At 34.2% G+C, this 19,959-nt stretch overlaps 1 protein-coding gene across 2 annotated transcripts in view; it reads left to right on the top strand.

The window, feature by feature from the left end:
• The window catches only part of LOC126893225 (probable maltase-glucoamylase 2), a 59,968-nt gene extending 41,085 nt beyond the window's left edge, over positions 1-18,883 (top strand). For both annotated transcript variants that reach the window (XM_050663198.1, XM_050663197.1), the window contains one exon: positions 18,665-18,883. In XM_050663198.1, coding sequence (XP_050519155.1) covers positions 18,665-18,736 — 72 coding nt within the window. In that variant the 3' untranslated portion in view covers positions 18,737-18,883. The remainder of the gene's footprint in view (positions 1-18,664) is intronic.
• The last annotated feature ends 1,076 nt before the right edge of the window (positions 18,884-19,959 follow it).

Here is a 19,959-nt window from a genome sequence, read left to right as displayed (position 1 = left end):
GTTGCAATTAATGTTTAGATTGAATCACCAATAACTCACAAATTAAAGCAGTTAGGTATAGGGAATGCTTAAGAAATAAAAAAGAACTATAAAATATCATTTCATTACAATACAAAAATACAGGGTGTTCCATTTAAGAAAACTCAGAAAATACTCATTCCGAGTTTCGACCAACCCTGTATACTAAAATTAAAAATTTAGCTATACTAATGATTCTTAACAATAGTAGATCATATTAAAAATCATTTGAACGTAAGTAGAGCTTTAGATGTCAAACTACTACAATTCTACAGGGTGTGAATATTGCTACGAAATTAATAAAAAAACGTAATTATCTTTTAAAATACCCTGTATAATATTACAAAACCTCATATTTTAAGAAAGAAGACATCGAAGAGAATCCAAAAATGCAAAAATATACAGGGTGTCCCATTTAAAAAAACGAAGTTATAAGAAAGAGATGAAAATATTTTCATTTAATAGATCATCCTTCAAAACTCCTTCATTTCAATTTTCATGATTCTGTTGCCTTTAGTTCTCGAGATATTTCTAATAGGCCAGTTATCTGCCTAACCCTATATACAGGGTCTGTCATAACTATAGGGACATAGACTAAGGAGAGGTTATTTGGACCAAAATATGGCTTTTGGGCCAAATATGCCTTAATAAAATGTTGCTGAGAAAAAAGATACAGGGTGTTAAAATTAATTTTTGTTTTTCGTTTTTTGCTAATAGTTTCCCTGTATATTTATAAATTGCTATCAAAATTGGCACAGAGGCATAATCTTAGACAAGAAATAGTATTTTATCTACAATTTTACGTTTTGTCATAGAGGGCGCCACGTGGATCATTCCTGATGATCAAATTGAGTCTAAACTTTTTTTGATGAAACTTTTTAGTAATTTTTATTAGAAAATATGACGTAAACATCATTTTTACGTAAAATTGGTACTCTTGTTTAAACATGATAATTTCAACCGTTTTCGATAAAAACGCAGTCGAACTGCTTAGAGTCTTAAAAAAGGATTTCAAATATTATTTCATTTATGAAAAGTATGCTTTGGACTGTCAGATAATTGTTGTTGGTAAATGTCGTTTGTTCAGAGTAAATTATTTTTGATGTGACAGTGTAGTGTAGTGTTGCATTTTTTAAAAGTAATCATTACTTTCTTGATTGAAATGCCTCGTCACAATCATGTCAGTTGCAACTTTGTTTATTAGTTTGGTATTTGATATCCCCTTCTGAGTTCCTGAAATCTTCAATTGCGTTTTTATCGAAAACGGTTGAAATTATCATGTTTATACAAGAGTACCAATTTTACGAAAAAATGATGTTTACGTCATATTTTCTAATAAAAATTACTAAAAAGTTCCATCAGAAAAAGTTTAGACTCAATTTGATCATCAGGAATGATCCACGTGGCGCCTTCTATGACAAAACGTAAAATTGTAGATAAAATACTATTTCTTGTCTAAGATTATGCCTCTGTGCCAATTTTGATAGCAATTTATAAATATACAGGGAAACTATTAGCAAAAAATGAAAAACAAAAATTAACTTTAACACCCTGTATCTTTTTTCTCAGCAACATTTTATTAAGGCATATTTGGCCCAATAGCCATATTTTGGTCCAAATAACCTGTCCTTAGTATATGTCCCTATATTTATGACTCACCCGTATACAACTGGACTATGCCCAATACCAGCAAGCAAAGTTATGATAACCATGATGACCGGAACGGATAGGCACCGTAAGAAGAAGAAAACCGTCGAGTTGATATAAATTTTATTTAAAACATTGATTTCAATTGCGTAATAAACATTCACAATCGCCGGTCGTTTCAAGCGTTGTTTCTCATAGAACGGTTGGTTTATTCGACACAAAAATTGTTATTAAACATTTTTGTTCAAAATTATTTTAATTACGATGTTTTCCGGTTTTTACTCCTGCACGGGGTGTTTTAGGGGGAAGCCTGGAAACAGGATTCGCAAACTTTTTTACATCCTTTTGGGGTTCTCAAAGTTGATTTCTCAAATAACGATAGTAATGAAGTAAAAATATATGACCTATAAAACATTCTCTAAGAAGAAACAAAAAATGACAACATAACCCAAGAAGAAATACACGAAGCAATCAAAAGATCAAAAAATAGAAAATTACCAGGTCAGGACAATACACCAAATGAATTAATTAAATACGGGTGTAGAAAATAATAGAAGAGATGACATTATTCCACAAAATTGAAAACAACATCTTCTTCTTCTTCTTCTTCTTCTTTTTATATAGACATTACTCTGTCTGTTTTTCAATGTGCCTCTAGTAAGTTGTCATTCCATCTTTTTCGTGGTCTTCCCACTGATCGTCTTCCTATTGGGGAACCGTCACTCGCCGTCCTTACTACTCTATTTGTTGTCATTCGGCTTATGTGGTCGTTCCATTCTACTCTTCTGCTTTTCACCCAGTTATTAATGTTGTCCACCTTGCATCTCCTTCGTATATCTGCACTTCTAGCTCTATCCCACATCGTCTTACCATCGATTTTTCGCAATGTTTTCATCTATGCTGTTTCTAGCATTTTTTTTGTCCTTTCTGTATCAGGTCGTGTTTCTGCCGCGTATGTCATTATTGGTCTGATGACTGTTTTGTAAATTCTGGCTTTCACTTTTTTTCCGATGTTTTTATTTCTCCATATTGTTTCATTCAGGCAACCTGCGGCTCTGTTTGCTTTATTCACCTGATCTTCCACTTCTGTTTCGAGATTTCCGTAGCTGCATAGTGTGATGCCTAGATATTTAAACTCCATGACTTGTTCTATTATTTGACCCTCCAGCTCTAATTTACACCTTATTAGATCTGCTCTTATAACCATGCATTTAGTCTTTTTTGGGGAAATTAACATGTTAAATTTTCTAGTTGTTATATTAAATTCGTGCAGCATACGTTGTAAATCATCTTCACTTTGAGAGATTAGTATTGCGTCGTCTGCATAGCAGATTATTTTAAGTTGTTTTTCTCCCAATTGGTATCCTTTTTTTGTTCTTACTTTTTTTATTATTTCGTCCATGATCAGGTTGAACAACAGAGGACTCAGGGAATCTCCCTGTCTTATCCCATTGCCAGCTTCAATTGGGTCAGTTAGTTCATCATCTACTTTTACTTTTATTGTGTTGTTCTGGTAGATATTTTCGATCGTTTTAATTATTCCTAGAGGTACCTCTCTTGCGTACAATAAATGGATAACGTCCTTTAATTTGACCCTGTCGAATGCCTTCTTAAGGTCCATGAAACATAAATATGCCGGTTTGTTGTATTCTAACGATTTTTCTTGAATCTGCCTCATTATAAATATAGCGTCGGTGCATGATCTTCCCGACCTAAAACCTTGTTGTTCTTCTGCTAATGTCATAATTTTATTCAGTTTGTTTGTTATCACTTTGGTCGTTAATTTTAGTGTTGTGTTTAATAAATGAATTCCTCTGTAATTCTCCGGGTCCGATTTTTCTCCCTTTTTGAAGAGAGGTATTAGGATGCTTGATCTCCATTCTTGTGGTATTCTGTTTTGTTCTATTATTTTTTGGATTAGTTTTAATAATTGTTTGGTCAGGTCTTGTTCTCCATACTTTAGGAGTTCATTTGATATAATGTCCTCTCCTGGTGATTTTCTATTTTTTAATTTCCTTAATGCTTCCGTTACCTCTGCTTCTTCAATATTTGTTTCTTCGTTTGTTGTCACTTCAGGTGTTGGTGGTTCGTTATCGTTATCTTTAGCAAACAGAAATCGAAAATAGTCTGCCCAAGTTTCCTTCTGAATGTGTTTCGTTTTTATTAGTTCGCTCATCTCTTTTCTTTATCCTCTGATCATTCTCCATATTTCCTTTTGTGTTCCGTAGAAGTCGTGTTCCATCTGTTTTGAGAAAGTCTCCCAGTGTTCTCTTTTTATTTGTCTGACTAGAGTGTTTGTTTCGTTTCTAATTCTTTTATAGTGGTTGTATGCCTGTTGTGTTTGTTGTGTTCTCTATTGTAAAAAGACTTTCTTCTTTTCTTCACATTTTATCTTCACTTCCTCTCGAAACCATGGGGTTTTCTTTTTTGATATATTGGTATTCGTTACTTTCCTCTCTCCAAGTGATTCGGTTGCTGCGTTAATTATGTTACTTTTGAGTTTTTCCCAGCTTTCCTCGATGTTATCGTTTTCTAGTATTTCATTATCAGCAATCTTCTCTGATATTCTTTTTCTATATAAGTACTCCGTGGATTCCGTACTTAGTCCTTCGACTTTGATTTTTGTTTGTGTTGGTGCCACTCTCTTAGGTTTGAAGCATTTCATGGCGATTCTAATTTTACATAATACTAGGCTGTGGTCACTACCTACATCTGCTGAGTTGAGGCAACTTCCGTCAATTATTTTTGATGGATGTATATCTCTGTTAGTTACAACATAATCTATCATAGATCTTTGTCCACGGGTATTATTGAATGTATATTTGTGTTGGTCTTTGTGGTCAAAGAAGGTGTTGTTTATTCGAAGTTCGTTATTCGTGCAGAAGTTTATCATCAGTTCTCCATTTTCGTTTTTGACATTCTCATTATGTTTTTGTTTAATTCCAGGTATTACTTGGTTGCCTATTCGAGCGTTAAAATCGCCCAGTATTATCAACTTTCCTCTAATTTGATCTAATACTTGTTGCAATTGATCATAGAATATTTCCCTTGTTGTTTGGGACTTACTATTTTCTGGGCCGTATACTCCGATGATGTTCAGGTCTCCTTTCTCCATTCTAATTTTTGCTGTGACATGAAAAATGTGAAAACAAATGACATGAAAAATCAATAGAATTCGATAAGCCTATGTTCACATGCTTTGTGAATCTGAAACAGGAATTCGACAGAGTACGATTGAAAGACGTCCTTACTTACGAAAACACGTAAGTCAGAAATATACAAACATAATCAAAGAGCTCAATCGATCCAACAAAACAAGAATAAGAACCAGAGAATCATTGTCAGCATAAGACAAGGTGACAGCCTCAGCCTATGCCTATTTAATTTGATAATGGATGGAGTTATACCTAGTGTTAACAAAATGAATCAAGAATACAGAATGGGTAACCGAACCATGAGAATACTTGGCTACGCAGATATGATATCTTAGTAGCCGAAAACTAAGATGACCTACAAAGCTTACTACCAAAATTATTTAAAATAACCGCCGAAAAGTATAACCTGAGACTATCAACAGAGAAAACCCAATCGATGGTAATATCCAAGAACCCAATTAGGTGCAAATTAGTAGTGGACTACCATTTAATCGAACAGGTAACCATTTAATCGAACAGGAAACGGATTGTACATATCTGGGTGTGAAAATATCTAACGACAGGCATCTGTGGCATGAAAAAAAAACAGCAGGCAACGAAAGCGGCGAGAATATCTGGTTTCCTGAGGGATATAATCTGGCGGAATAAATATATGAGTATGAAAGCAAAATTCCGCATTTATAAGACATGTGACATGTGTTAGACCCGTACTGACATACGCAACTGAGACAAGGGCCGAAACAACAAAGAACAAACAAATAAAGAGAACAACAGAGATGAAAACCCCAAGATCCATAAGAGATAGGATACGAAACGAAAGCACCTTGAGAGAGCTAGGCGTTCAAGACGTAGTGAGATGGACCAGAGCACGATGACGCACGTGGAGAGACTATGTAGACCGGATGGACCATGAACGTATGGCGAAATGGGCGAAGACACAGAAGCCCAATACCAAGCGACCCATTGGAAGACCCAAAAAACGATAGTACGAGAACTGGAGCTCCGGATCGCATCAGAGGCGTAAAACAGAAGAAACAGGAGATATAGTCCTATTAAAAAAAAGAAGAAGAAGAAGTAAAATTTAACTTGTTGTGATTTTTATATGTTCAGTAGCATTTTTGACATGAACGACTGGATTATATCATAAGCTTTGGTGACTAATCTAAACAATGGAAACGTATCAACGCAAAAGAGTTGTTAGAAATCTAATAATGTTTAATAGTCTGATAAGAACATGAGTTACTTGAGGTGTTTTAATTTTTATTTCCTTGTTTAGAGTTCATATTATTCAGTCGAATGTGTAACAGTGAATACAGAGGTACCTATCAATTATTACTGCTAGTGCATTGTGCTAATAACTATGAAAACAATCCAAGAAAATATTAAGATTAGCTTTCATTCCAAGAAAAGTAGTCGTTATCTTAATATATCGGTCGGTTATAGGGCTTTTCATCGATTGTCATTTGTTTCTAGCTTCTATCATATGTTGTATAATCTCTGTATAATATTAATATACACGGATTATACGACATATGACAGAAGCTCGAAACAAATTACTGTGAATGAAAAGCCCTATTAGATGAAGATGTTTATAGAAGGTAAGATACTTATAAAACATCTCTTTTTTTATTTACACAAATAAACCCGCATCAACTCAACCATTAAGGGTTATTAGCGGGGAGACATACACAAACAGTAAGATACATATTATTATTACATAAAAATGCTTTACAATCTGGTATATAGTTTAGTCATTTTGAGATAACTTAATAAGGATTTTAAGTTTGAAGTCATACACTTTTAAGATTGTCACTAAGAGCACACGCGATCCTTTCTTTCTGGTACACTGGGCACTCGATATGTTTCACTGTCAGTTGCGTGTTGCACTTGGTACACATTGGAGCAGCCTCCTTGTGGAATATATGATTGTGTGTAAGTAATGTATGTCCTATTCGGAGTGGGTTGATGATGACTTGGTCTTTTCTGTTACTTGGTAATATGAATTTGGTTCCTACTTGACTTAGGCATTCTTTTAGTTTGTTGTTAGTCTGATCCCAAGTAGTTTGCCACGTTCTGTGGATGTGGCCTTTTATGTATACTTTGTGATCAGTCCAAGATATTTGATCTATGATAGCAATACTTTGGTCGGCAGTTGCATTGCTTGCTAGAGAGTCCACTTCCTCATTGCCACTTATTCCCTTATGGGAAGGTACCCAGATGAAGGAAATAGGTATCTTTCTGTTGAGCCTGTAGATAAGATAATTCTTCTTTGATTTTGAGAAGTATAGCGTGAGTTGTATATAACTGTTTTATCCCAAGTAATGCTCTCATTGAATCGGTGAGAATCACAAATTTGCTTTCATGGATAGAACCACATTTTTTCATTGCCTGGTGAATTGCTGTAAGTTCTCCAGTATATATACAACAACTTATTGGGATTCGTACGGGAAGCATCAGTGAAGATTCGATGGGATGTTAGGTATTTGGAAATTAAATTTTTAAAAGCTTGCTGGATAAGGAAAAGATGTGTGGAATGTTTAGGGAGATCTTTTAGAGGCGTATCTATTTTTGAAGGTTTGATCATCCAGGGAGGAAAATTTACATGAATGGGTATAGTAAGACTGAACTGTTCTAATTTAAAACCAATACGTTTTATTCGCTCAGGAAATGGTAGCATGTTTCTTGCACTGTTTCCGTAATGATCGGAAGATATATTTGTTTTGTAGAATATTGTTGAGTAGGTTACGTTGCTTTTGTTTGCTGAAATTCTGGCAACGTAATTTAGTGATAGAAGTTGCATTCGTTGGCTTAAAGGGAGTTCATTAGCCAGAACTTGTAAGCTACTTACTGGACTAGTTCTTGTGGAACCTAAAACTAATCTCAAGCACGTATTTTGAATGTAGTCAAGTTTTTTTTAAGATGTTTTGTTAGTAGTATCGTAGCGTAAACAGCCGGAGTCTAATTTACTTCGTATTAATGATCTATATTATAGATTAAGTAAGGTTGTTGTATCAGCCCCCAAGATGTATTTGACAGCATTTTTAGTAGGTTAAATCTGGATTGACAAGAACGTTGCAAATTCGTTATAAAACATCTCTGTTACTTCGTTATCAGAAATATTGTTACCGTGCATTGACGACTTTGCTGATTCTGTTTTTGGGCGCTGGAGTAATTTTGTATAATAAGGTAAAAACTTAATTAATAATTTACTAAGAAATAAATGAGAAAGCTAGATGTTTAATATATAGAATATTTTTTTAAATAGACTTTTGTGTTACATCTTTAGATAAAACTCAAATCTTTAGGAAACTCTTTGTGATTAAATCTTACTTTATCTTGAATAGTATTTTGTTTATTAGTTAATATTGCAATAATATTGTTTATACACTCACCGGCAGAGAAAACGGGCACCCCAAAAAATGGGTCATCTTTAATGTCTTGTATTTCCTAAACCTGATGTCAGATTTAAGTAATTTTTTGAATATATTATAGCCTTATTCTTTATCAATATCGCTGTAATAATATTGTTGCTAGACAGGTACATTGTCATTGTATACAGGGTGTACGAATCAAACTGTGTTTTTTCTCAAACTTTGGAACACCCTGTGGAATGTTCTAGCTTTTATAAAATACTGAAATTATAACCAAACTATAGCCTCAGGTTTTCTTAACATTCTGTTTTTTGATTCATTCGCTTATGTTGGATAATAAAAAAGTTAAGCACTTTAACAACTACTTCTGTTTTTCGTTAATACAGGGTGTTTTTAAATAAGTACGGCAAACTTTAAGGGGTAATTCTGCATGATAAAATAATGACAGTTTGCTTTATAAACGTATGCCCGCAAATGCTTCGTTTCCGAGATAGGGGGTGTTGAAATTTTTCTTACAAACTGACGATTTATTTATTTCTCTAAAACGGTCGTGATATGCAAATAAAATTTGGTAGATTTTAAGAGGTAGTTATTGCGCATTTTTTGGCATACAATTAAGAATTTTATATTCACCATTGGCGTGCATACGGGTATAAATATTTAGATATATCCCGTATGCACGCCAATGGTGAATATAAAATTCTCAATTTTATGCCAAAAAATGCGCAATAACTAGGTCTTAAAATCTACCAAATTTCATTTGCATATCACAAACCGTTTTAGAGCAATAAATAAATCGTCAGTTTGTAACAACAATTTCAACACCCCCTATCTCAGAAACGAAGTATTTGCGGGCATAAGTTTATAAAGCAAACTGTCATTATTTTATCATGCAGAATTACCCCTTAAAGCTTGCCGTACTTATTGAAAAACACCCTGTATTGACGAAAAACAGGGGTAGTTGTTAAAGTGCCTAACTTTTTTATTATCCAACATAAGCGAATGAATAAAAAATATAATGTTAAGAAAATCTGTGGCTATAGTTGGGTTTTAATTTTAGTATTTTATAAAAGCTAGAACATTCCACAGGGTGTTCCAAAGTTTGAGAAAAAAACACAGTTTGATTCGTACACCCTGTATACAATGACAATGTACCTGTCTAGCAACAATATTATTACAGCGATATTGATAAAGGATAAGGCTATAACATATTAAAAAAATTACTTAAATCGGACATCAGGTTTAGGAAATACAAGACATTAAAAATGACCCATTTTTTGGGGCGCCCGTTTTCTCTGCCGGTGAGTGTATTTACAATATTTTTTTATTTATTTATTTACATCATCATCATCATCATCCAGTCTCAAAAGTCCACTGCTGAACATAGGCCTCTCCTTCCTGTTTCCAACACCATCCACCTTGCGCCGCTCTCATCTGGTTTTTATTTAGCCTTCTTAAGTCGTGGGTCCGTGGGATCTTGTAGCTAGTCGACCGATGCTTTCCTTGTCTTCTCTTGGTCTCCATTCCAATAACCTCTTTGTCCATCGCCCATATGTCATTTTAGCTATGTGTCCTGCCCATCTCCATTTTAGTCTGGCTATCCTTTCAATTACGTCAATCACTCCTGATGCCCGTTTTTTATTCTGTTTCGCAGAGTTATTCCTAATATAACATGGACCGCTCCATTCTTCTCTGTGTGACTTTCAGTTTGGTAGTCGAGGCTTTTGTTAAGGTAAGTGTTTTAGTCCAGGGTAACACTGGCGAAGCGTCCATGTAACCACTGTTACCATTGGTAACAGTTAAAAATCTTGCAAATAAATATTTTATGACTACTATGCAATAATTCCATTTATATTTTTTACCAACAGAAATATTTGTCAATACGTAGTACTTACCAAATTCAGTAAATAGCCAATTAGACGCACGAAAATATTGGCGAGATTACATGTGAATACATTTGAATCCGTTGCAGGGTTGCACGTCATTATATTCCGTTATTACCACTTCTAGTTCTGGTAACGAAAGATGATTCTCGCTATCGGTCGAGACTGAAAATTTTGAAGGAATGACGGCTCCAGAGACGGCGCGGGCACGCTGTGTATATCAGTATTGTCACCATTTTACAATATGGTAACGTTAGTTTAGTAGCTATTCGTGCATTTGAATTTGAACATGGAAGAATGTTGCTGCGTAATCGAGCAACTACTTGAAAAGTCATTATCCTTGTATATTTTTTTTATATATAATTTTGAAGAAAAAAATGAAATTATTGAAAATAGAAGATTTAAAATATATAAACACTAGTTTTCAAAATATGTTCTGTTCCCTACTTGTTTATTTTTGATGTTAATTTTATTGTAGAATAATCTGTTTAGTTTGTTTATTATTTATTGTTATACCTATTACATGCATATAATACATGTATACATAATTACAAAAACTTATATTTGGGAGGTTCAAAATAATTGTTATCTACTTTTTATGTCATATTATGTATAAGTTTTTAGTTTGTGAAAACTGTCATTATAAACAGCAGTGCGTGAAGGGTTTAAAGTGTGCGTGAAGTAACAATGTATTTTAAATGGGATTTACTTTTTCGCACACTTTCAATGGGTTTTTTGGCACACTTTCATATAATCAAGTATCATTAACTTTCGCGTTGTCATATTTATGACAATATGAGCAATGACTTACAATAGGGTAGCCGAACGTCCTGAAAAAACGATATTTTCCCGTTTTTTAACGATTTGTCCCGGTGTCCCGAAAAAGTCTCTCGGGACGCCTGCTGCACGAAAAATTTCTGCGGATGGGCGGTCAAACCAGTTTCTCCAGTCACGAGTTCTGGCATCTTCATACTGATCTTTTATACCGGGTGTCCCAATAAGAAGGGCTCTCGGCCATATCTCAGGAACCGTTTATAGTACAGCTTTGGGAAAAAAAATTTATAACAAAAGTTACCTCGAGAAAAGCCTGGAAATTATTTTCATATTTGTAAGTCCACCGCTAGAGGGCGTAATTGAATGTCAAAAATTTAAAAATCAAAATTTTACAAAATTTATATAATGAAAAGGCACTGAAAATCCAATCATCGTATTCTTCGCAGAATTCTGCGAATATTTGATTTCACAAGTGTAACTCTACCTTTGCAAATAAGAGGTGGGGGTGAGTGGGAACCTTGTTATGAAAAATGGCTGTAAGTCCGGTTCTGCTTAATCGATTTTTGCAAACTTGGTCTCGTTGAAAATAGATCTTTTTCGTTAATGTAAGAGTTATAATTACGAAACAGCCTAATAAGTAATATGCCAGCTAGGGGGCGCTATTTTATGTTTTTCAGAAATCTAGTTTTCTTTGGAAAATATTAAATACAAGTATGCACTTTTAATCCTGTATTACAAAATTAGACCAAATTATCAACAGAATGTCGAAAACCGCATGTCGATACCTTTTTTCTATCTCGAGATATCTTAGGAAACGTGTTAATTTTTAAACATAACTGATGATGTCTCCTGTAAACGAAGTTACGGAAATCAAAGTGGAAACAAGTAGTGTGCTGTGGAAAAAAATTAAAGCGTGACACTTGCGGAATGCCGACAGAAGTGAATACTTATTATAGATTCGATTATATGCGTTTGATTCAATTAGATTCCATTCGATTAGATTTAATTTTATTTAATATATATTATATCTATAATTTAATATAAATATATAATATATACCTAATTTAAAACATAATATTATATACTAGTGATTTTACCCGTTAAAATTAGGATTAATAAGATATAAAGATACATAAAGCTTTAAATTATTATTTTTCTTAATAATGTAACCGATATTTTTTAATTTAAAAATTTAATTACTGATGAAGTATAGTAAATACGTCGTGTAACTTTTAATCGTAACTAATGCATGGAAGAGTTCATTTATTTTTAGATACTCTCATTAAAGGGGAGGCCGTTAACAAAAGTGACTTTTTTAAATTTGTTGATTACATTATTCCTTTCAACCTACTTATCCTCAAATTGTATTTTTAAACATCCTATTCATTTTATAATAATTAAATTCACTATCAAATTTGAAGTAAAACTTCTTTTGAAAGTTTGTTAATTCTAAAATTAATGGGTAAAATCACTAGTACAGTTTGTAAAACGTAGCAAAAAGTTTAAAAATTTCGGCGATTGTAAGATTTTCAAACTCTTTCCTACGTTTGACAAACCATATATATTATGTATTAAATTGGGTATATTTTAAATATATTAAATTATAAGCCTAATTATAATAAATAAAATTAAATCCAATTAAATGGAATCGAATTAAATCGAACCGAATATAATTGAATCTATGAGAAATATTCACTTCTGTCGGCACTCCGCAAGTGTCCCGCTCTAATTTGTTTCCATAGCACACTACCTGTTTTCACTTTGATTTCCTTAACTTCGTTTACCGGTGACAATATAAGTTTGTTTACAATTTATACGTTTCTTAAGATATCTCGAGATAGAAAAAAGGTATCGACATGCGGTTTTCGATATTCTGTTGATAATTTGGTCTAATTTTGTAATACAGGGTTAAAAGTGCATACTTGTATTTAATATTTTCCAAAGAAAACTAGATTTCTGAAAACATAAAATAGCGCCCCCTAGCTGGCATATTACTTATTAGGCTGTTTCGTAATTATAACTCTTACATTAACGAAAAAGATCTGTTTTCAACGAGTCCAAGTTTGCAAAAATCGATTAAGCAGAACCGGACTTACAGCCATTTTTCATAACAAGGTTCCCACTCACCCCCACCTCTTATTTGCAAAGGTAGAGTTACACTTGTGAAATCAAATATTCGCAGAATTTTGCGCAGAATACGATGATCGGATTTTCAGTGGCCTTTCATTATGTAAATTTTGTAAATTTTGATTTTAAAATTTTTGATATTCAATTACGCCCTCTAGCGATGGACTTACAAATATGAAAATAATTTCCAGGCTTTTCTCGAGGCAACTTTTGTTATAATTTTTTTTTCCCAAAGCTGTACTATAAACGGTTCCTGAGATATGGCCGAGAGCCATTCTTATTGGGACACCCGGTACACTACACAAGAACCCAAGTAATGTATTTTCCTCTTTTTGATTATTCTTAGTAATTCTTTCTGTTCGCCCATGCGCCGAAGTACATCTCATCGTTATTAACTTTTTGTCCACATGGAATTCTCAGCATTTTCTCAGCGCTGAATATATACATATCAAAGGCATCTGTTATTTTTTCTAGTTCAAAGTCCTATTGTAACTTTCACACCCATAAAGCGAGACAGAAAAAACGTAACATCTGATCATCCGGATTCTGAGACCAAGGTCTGATCTTGTAATTCTTAATAGGATTTCTTGTTTGAAATGAGATGGTTTTCCCAGAAAATTGGAGCTGATGGAACGCGTTTTTAATTAGAAACAAATTGATATGGGTACAGTTTTCACTGTATTCCTTCACTCAACCGTTCTCTCCAGCTCTTTCTATCTTGCCAGTCCTCTTCCTGTAGATTTGTTCTCTCCATTGCTTCGCCCACTTCATCTCTGAAGGACCTTAGGGGTCGTCCTCTCTTCCTTATTCCTATCGGGCTCTGCTCTGCTCTTCTGCTCTTCTGACATGTCCGTATCAGGTCCATCTCTTCTGTTCGCTGTAGTCTATTATGTCTAAAATCACTCTCATTCTTCTCTTAATCTCTATGTTATTATTTATTCTATCTCTTCTTGTTATTCTGCAGCTTCTCCTTACAAATTCCATCTCTGTTGCTCTTATTTTGTTTTAGGTTTTCTTATTTATTGTCCAATTTTCACACCCATAAGTGAGGATACTTCTTGGTCATGGTATTATATTCTTCTTTTTGTTTTTATGCTGATGTTCTAATCCCACAATACCGTTTAATTTTCGTATGCAGTCTCTTTTAAGCAACTTTTAATCGAGACATTTTTTAGAATTGTGGATAGATGGCGCTATAATCGAAAAACTATTTATCGTGATACCATAGGTAAATTATAGAAACGGTCTAATATCTCGAGGAATTCACTTCCAAATGAAAGACCAAACAAATGGGTATTTAATATTTTTCAAGAACCTATCGAATAACATTAAACACGATCCTCCACTCCACCCCCTGGAGGTGGGGTGGGGGTAACTTAAAAATATTAAATAAGAATCCCCATGTTTTATTGCAGATTTAGATTCCTCATGAAAAAATAAGTAACATTTATTCGAAACATTTTTTAGAATTGTTGATAGATGGCACTAATAAATAGTGTTTTTCCGATTATAGCGCCATCTGTCCATAATTCGAAAAAATGTGTTGAATAAAAGTTACTTATTTTTACGTAATGAATCCAAATCTGCAATAAAAGATGGGGGCTCCTATTTAAGATTTTAAAGTTACCACCCACCCCACCTCCAGGGGGTGGAGTGTAGGGTCGTGTTTTATGTTATTCGATAGGTTCTTGAAAAATATTAAATACGTATTTTTTGGTTTTATATTTGGAAGTGTATTTCTCGAGATATATACCGTTTCTATAATTTACCTATGGTATCACGAAAAAATCGTTCTTTCCGATTATAGGGCCATCCAGGGCCGCCGCTACCATGTGTGCTAAGTGTGCATCGCACACGTGCGGCCAATAATAGGGGCGGCCAAAAGCAGGCTACTGATAATAATACTTTTTTTAACACGAAAATAAATTCAAATAATTAGATAGTAATGATTCAGATAATTCTGTGAACTATTACCTGATAATACTAAAATGCGTTTCATTTATCATTTATAGTTCTTTTTTTTCATCCTAATCTAAACAAAAATATCAGAAAATATTATTTATTGTATGTACTGCCGTTTTGCAATTATAGTCATAAAGCAGTTCCGGGAATACTTTTTCATTCAAAGCGGCTGGCGGGTTTCGGACTTTTAGATATTTTTCTCGTCCCCGTGTGGAGGCGGGCCGCTCAAGTAGAATACCTCCACAGCTTCTCCAGCTCATCGTAAAAGTCAACAAATTGGAGCAGCTGTCCGCTCTCGTCTAGCCAAGTTCCTAACCTGTCCCTGTGTGATAGTTAATACTCCCAACTATCATACGACACCCACTGCACCGCTGAACCGATCAGCACGACCCAACTCGTAGGAAGAAAAATGGGACGAAAAAAGAAAAACAATAAAGGCGGAAGAGAGAGCAGCGGGGACGAAAGATAAAATAAAAGAGGGAGGGAAAAGGAAGGGACGAAACTCGAGGGGAGAAAAGCTGGAGGCGAGAAGTGGATGAAAAGGAATAAACCGGATCTAGAACCAATGCAATCAAAAGCAATGGAAAAGACAGAGAAGATAAGAGGGAAAAGAGCGAAGGAAGAGAGAAACAGCAAACCAAGAGAGAAGAAGAAAGAAAGAGAACAGGAAGAGAAAAAGAGGGAGAAGGGTACAGACAGAGACATTACATTTATTAAAAATAATAGGTGAAAATAGTTTCTATCCTTGTGGAATCGGTACTCACCAGAAAGACAGCAGACGTTCAGATACAATTAACGTCTCTTTGGCAAGACAATGAAGTCGACTTTTCAAAGAAACAAGACATTTACTTAACACATTACTTCTGCACATTTCTTTAAATACTAGTATGGTACATTTTTCTAAAGTGTTGAAATTGGAAGGAGGGCGGCAAATATTAAGATGCACACGGGCGGCCAACACCTTAGCGGCGGCCTGGCGCCATCTATCTACAATTCGAAAAAATGTCTTGAATAAGATTTGCTTACTTTTACATAAGCAATCCAAATCTGCAATAACAAATGGGGTTTCTCTTTAAAATTTTAAAGTTACCCCCACCCAATCTCCAGATGGTGGAATGGGGGGGGGGGTGTCGTGTTTAGTGTCATTCGGTAGATTTTTGATATTGAACACGTATTTTTCAATTTTTCGATCCAATCTTCATTTCGCGAATTATTCGATCGTCCCACGAATTATTCGGTCGTCCCAGGCGACGAGTTCCACCCTGGGCACCAGGTACCTCGGAGACCATCGACGTCATGAAATTCGTGTTCAGTGACCTCCAAAACCCCCAAGTATAAAAATTGAATTCATTTCCGTCAATATTTCCTGAGTCCTAAATTTTTTATTTTCCATCTCTTCGAGATGCACTTTAAAGAGACATTTTCTCATGCACAAAATTTTTTGCCAGAGATCAATTTAGTTCACAAAATTGCCTACCAATCTCTCGAATCGAATGCCAAAAGTTTCATGACGATTCATCTTATTGCACAAAATTCCTAGGTTTATTGCTTCGTTGCCTCGTCTATAGTCTATTTTTTATATTTTCTTCAGTTGTTCTTTTGTTTGATATTATGAAACCTAAATTGTACTTGTCTGTTCCTCTGATTTGTTTACCTTCGTCTACTTCCAGCTGTTTTATTGCTGCATTCTCCGTTCTTAGATATTCAGTTTTCTTTAGGAGTATTCCCTTCCCATTCTTTGTATATTCCTGTTCCAGTTTTCTCATCATAAAACTGAGGTCATCTTCTTCTAAAATCTTGGGAATTCTGATAATATCAGGAGGAATTTGATTTTTTTTGTGTGTTTACAATGGTTTAGTGCGCCAATATTGCTTGAAGGTCTGCGATGTAAAAACTATAGCCGTCAGTTGTTAATCTAAAATTACATTTTCTGATACAGTAGCAGCACAGCAACTATTCCGTTGCAAATTTTGAAGGCATCAGTAAAATTGTAGGTAGAGTATTTGAGTAAATTTGAATGATGCCGATGTCTGATCTCAGCAGAAGTGTGTGAATGTTTATTAAGATTAAGTAAGAAGAGGTCTACTGTTGGTAAAGAAACTGTCCAGAGGGGTGTCTGTATTTTTTATGGGTGCTAAGGTGTTTTGATTGATGTAATACGGTATTCGTTTAATGCGTTCGTAAAATGGTACTGCCTTGGTATTTGTGTATTGTTCTGGTGGTTCTTTCGATACTAAACTTGCAAGAAAAATATTTTTCTTTGCTCTTAGAATTTTTAGAATGTAGTATAATGATAGGTATTGTCTCCTGAGGTATAGTGGGTATTTCTCCTGCTAGAACTTAAAGGCTTTTTATTGGAGTCGTTCTAAAGCTCAAGGCTCCAAAAATTAGTCGTAGATATGTGGTTTAAATGATATTCAGTTTTTTAGTTGCCGTTACATGTTTATTATTCAATATTCGTTGAAATATTAGTTTCTGCCGAATCATTTCTCCTAAATATGATGAAATATAAAACTTTTTATGTAAATCGCAATAAACAAAAATATAAAATTAAAAATAATGACTTGTAATACACTTATTCCCATTTAACTAATGTACTGAAATTACTGCACATTTTCGTAACGCTATGTATCAGTGTCCTATTTCGAGATCAGTACAATGAAATTTGATTCACTACTTGATTAATGACCATTCAATGCAGTAAGCTATAAAAAAGAGAGGAAATATAAAAGTTTTATTACAAAAGTTTATAAATCTAGACAAGGTCAGAAGAAACTTGTCCGATTTATAATTTTTTTATTGACGGGATATTGGAAATATAATAAATACAACGAAAATTACAATTCTATTTACTAACGCATAAAAATATCTGGGGAACATTTTTGCTCCTAATAAAAATTAATAATAAATATCTGATATTATCGAACCAAAACAAACAGGCGACACATTTCTTGACAGGAAAGCGATTATTCACACTCTAGTAATTGATACTAGGAAACATAAACAAATTTAATTTCATAAACAGATTTGACTCTCATGCCCCGTAAGCTGTTTTTTATCTGCACCTGCACCGATCTGTTTGTAGTGGTCGACAAACTTACGAGCCAAAGAGCCAAATATGAAGATTAGAATAAATAAAAAAAATTGGGACCCAAATCTGCTTGTTTAGTAATTAATACACTACTCATAAATAAGTAGTTAAAGTAGTACACTAAATAAAACTATAGGGTCTAGCCGTTTAAGATAGTAAAAAATTTCACCTATTAAGATACATGTAGGTATAATAGGTTTTCATGTCTGTTCCCAAAAAATCTACTGATGAAGACTTTAAAGAAATGCCAAATATTGTCATTTACACATATTTTAGTAATTATACTGTTATTAGTTGTCGTTATGCTTATAATACGAGGGCCCACAAAAATTGTCGCGGGAGGGCCACAAAAATTGTCGCGGGGGGCCCCCCAATCTTCAGCTACGCCACTGTAGGAGACCTAAACACTATGGGTGTGGAGAATTGGATGGAGGTTGCTCAAAACAGATAACAGTGGAGGCATGTTGTCGAGTCGGCTAGAACTCACGAAGGGTTGTAACGGCACGTAGTAAGTAAGTAAGTTAGGTCAGATCGAACACTTTTTTACCAGAATATGTGATTCAAATTATGACCTGCCTTTTTGTTACACCCTGTATATAGATGACAGATCTTTAATAATTTTCTTTCACATTACAGACACGGATTCAATCTGACAGCTATTTGACGTCAAGCGTCGCGAAATCGCGAAACTCTCGTTCCCTTTTTTGACAGAAGCGACGCCCCGCCGTGTCAAAAGACGCGGACGAAAAATTAAATGTATTTACTCGCTAGAAGCTAACTTTAATAGAGCTAGATATACTTAATAACTTATTTGTAATGTTCCATACTATTATGTCACTGTTATCCATCATTATAAATTTTAAAATGTATCTCATAAACAAATAAACTCTTATGAGAATCTAAATTTATTTCAATTAAAAACCCGTTGTACTGGAAATCGACTACGAGTACTAAGCCGGTCAACTTAGACATCAAAATAGTTGGCAAATAACAAAAATTGCCGGAGAGCCAAATTTTGGTGGAGAGCTAGAGTTTACCATAACAAATAAAGTTTTAAAAGTCCCCATCGATCCCATGTGTGCAACAAGTTATTCGGGGTCAAAGGTCAAAATTTGAGATTTTTTTGATTTTTCTCGAAAACGTTAAGTTTTATCAAAAAAAAACATCAAACCAAAGTTGTAGACCTTAACATTCTCTACAAAAATGGTTCTTACAATTTTTTTCCTAAGAGTTACCATTCCTGAGATATCGCGATTTTAAAAGTTACTTTATACATTATACGCACATACAAGCCACGTATATACATAATGTGGCACTTAAGACAAGTATAAGTGCCTATTTGTGGCTCTATATATTATACTATTCTGAAAAATTTCTTCAAAAGATAATCAGTCCCAAACTGAATTTCCTCTATCCACGTGGCCGTAAAAAACATTTGGCTATACCATTGTTTAAAAAAGAACAGATTGTCTATTGTAAACAATGGCTACAGTATTGTCCGTAAGTCTTGTTCATATTATCTGTTTCTTTTAGTGCTAAAGGTTCAGTTCAAGTGAATATAAGTACTTATTACAAGCGTCTACCATTTAGCAGACATTACGGGCTTACAGTGACATTGGTATTTGACGGCTACAGTGACTCGACAAAGAATATTAAAGCTGCAGAACAACATCATCGAACTACAAAAACATCATCGGATTTCGACATTATCTTTGATGAAAATATAACAGTTCCAGCGAATCAGCAACAATTTTTCGCAAACATTAATAATAAATGTCGTTTCACTTCCATGTTAACTGACAAATTAACAGCTGCGAATATTGAAGTGAAACAAACTAAAAATGACGCAGATGTCCTTATAATTGAGACAGCAATTGAAAAATTTAAGGCAACAAACACAACAATTGTAGTTGGTGAAGATGTTGATTTGT

Source organism: Diabrotica virgifera, chromosome 10, assembly GCF_917563875.1.
Source record: "Diabrotica virgifera virgifera chromosome 10, PGI_DIABVI_V3a".
Lineage (NCBI taxonomy): Eukaryota > Metazoa > Arthropoda > Insecta > Coleoptera > Chrysomelidae > Diabrotica > Diabrotica virgifera.
The sequence above is the reverse complement of the archived record's forward strand: the minus strand, read 5'-3'. Positions and strand labels throughout refer to the sequence as shown.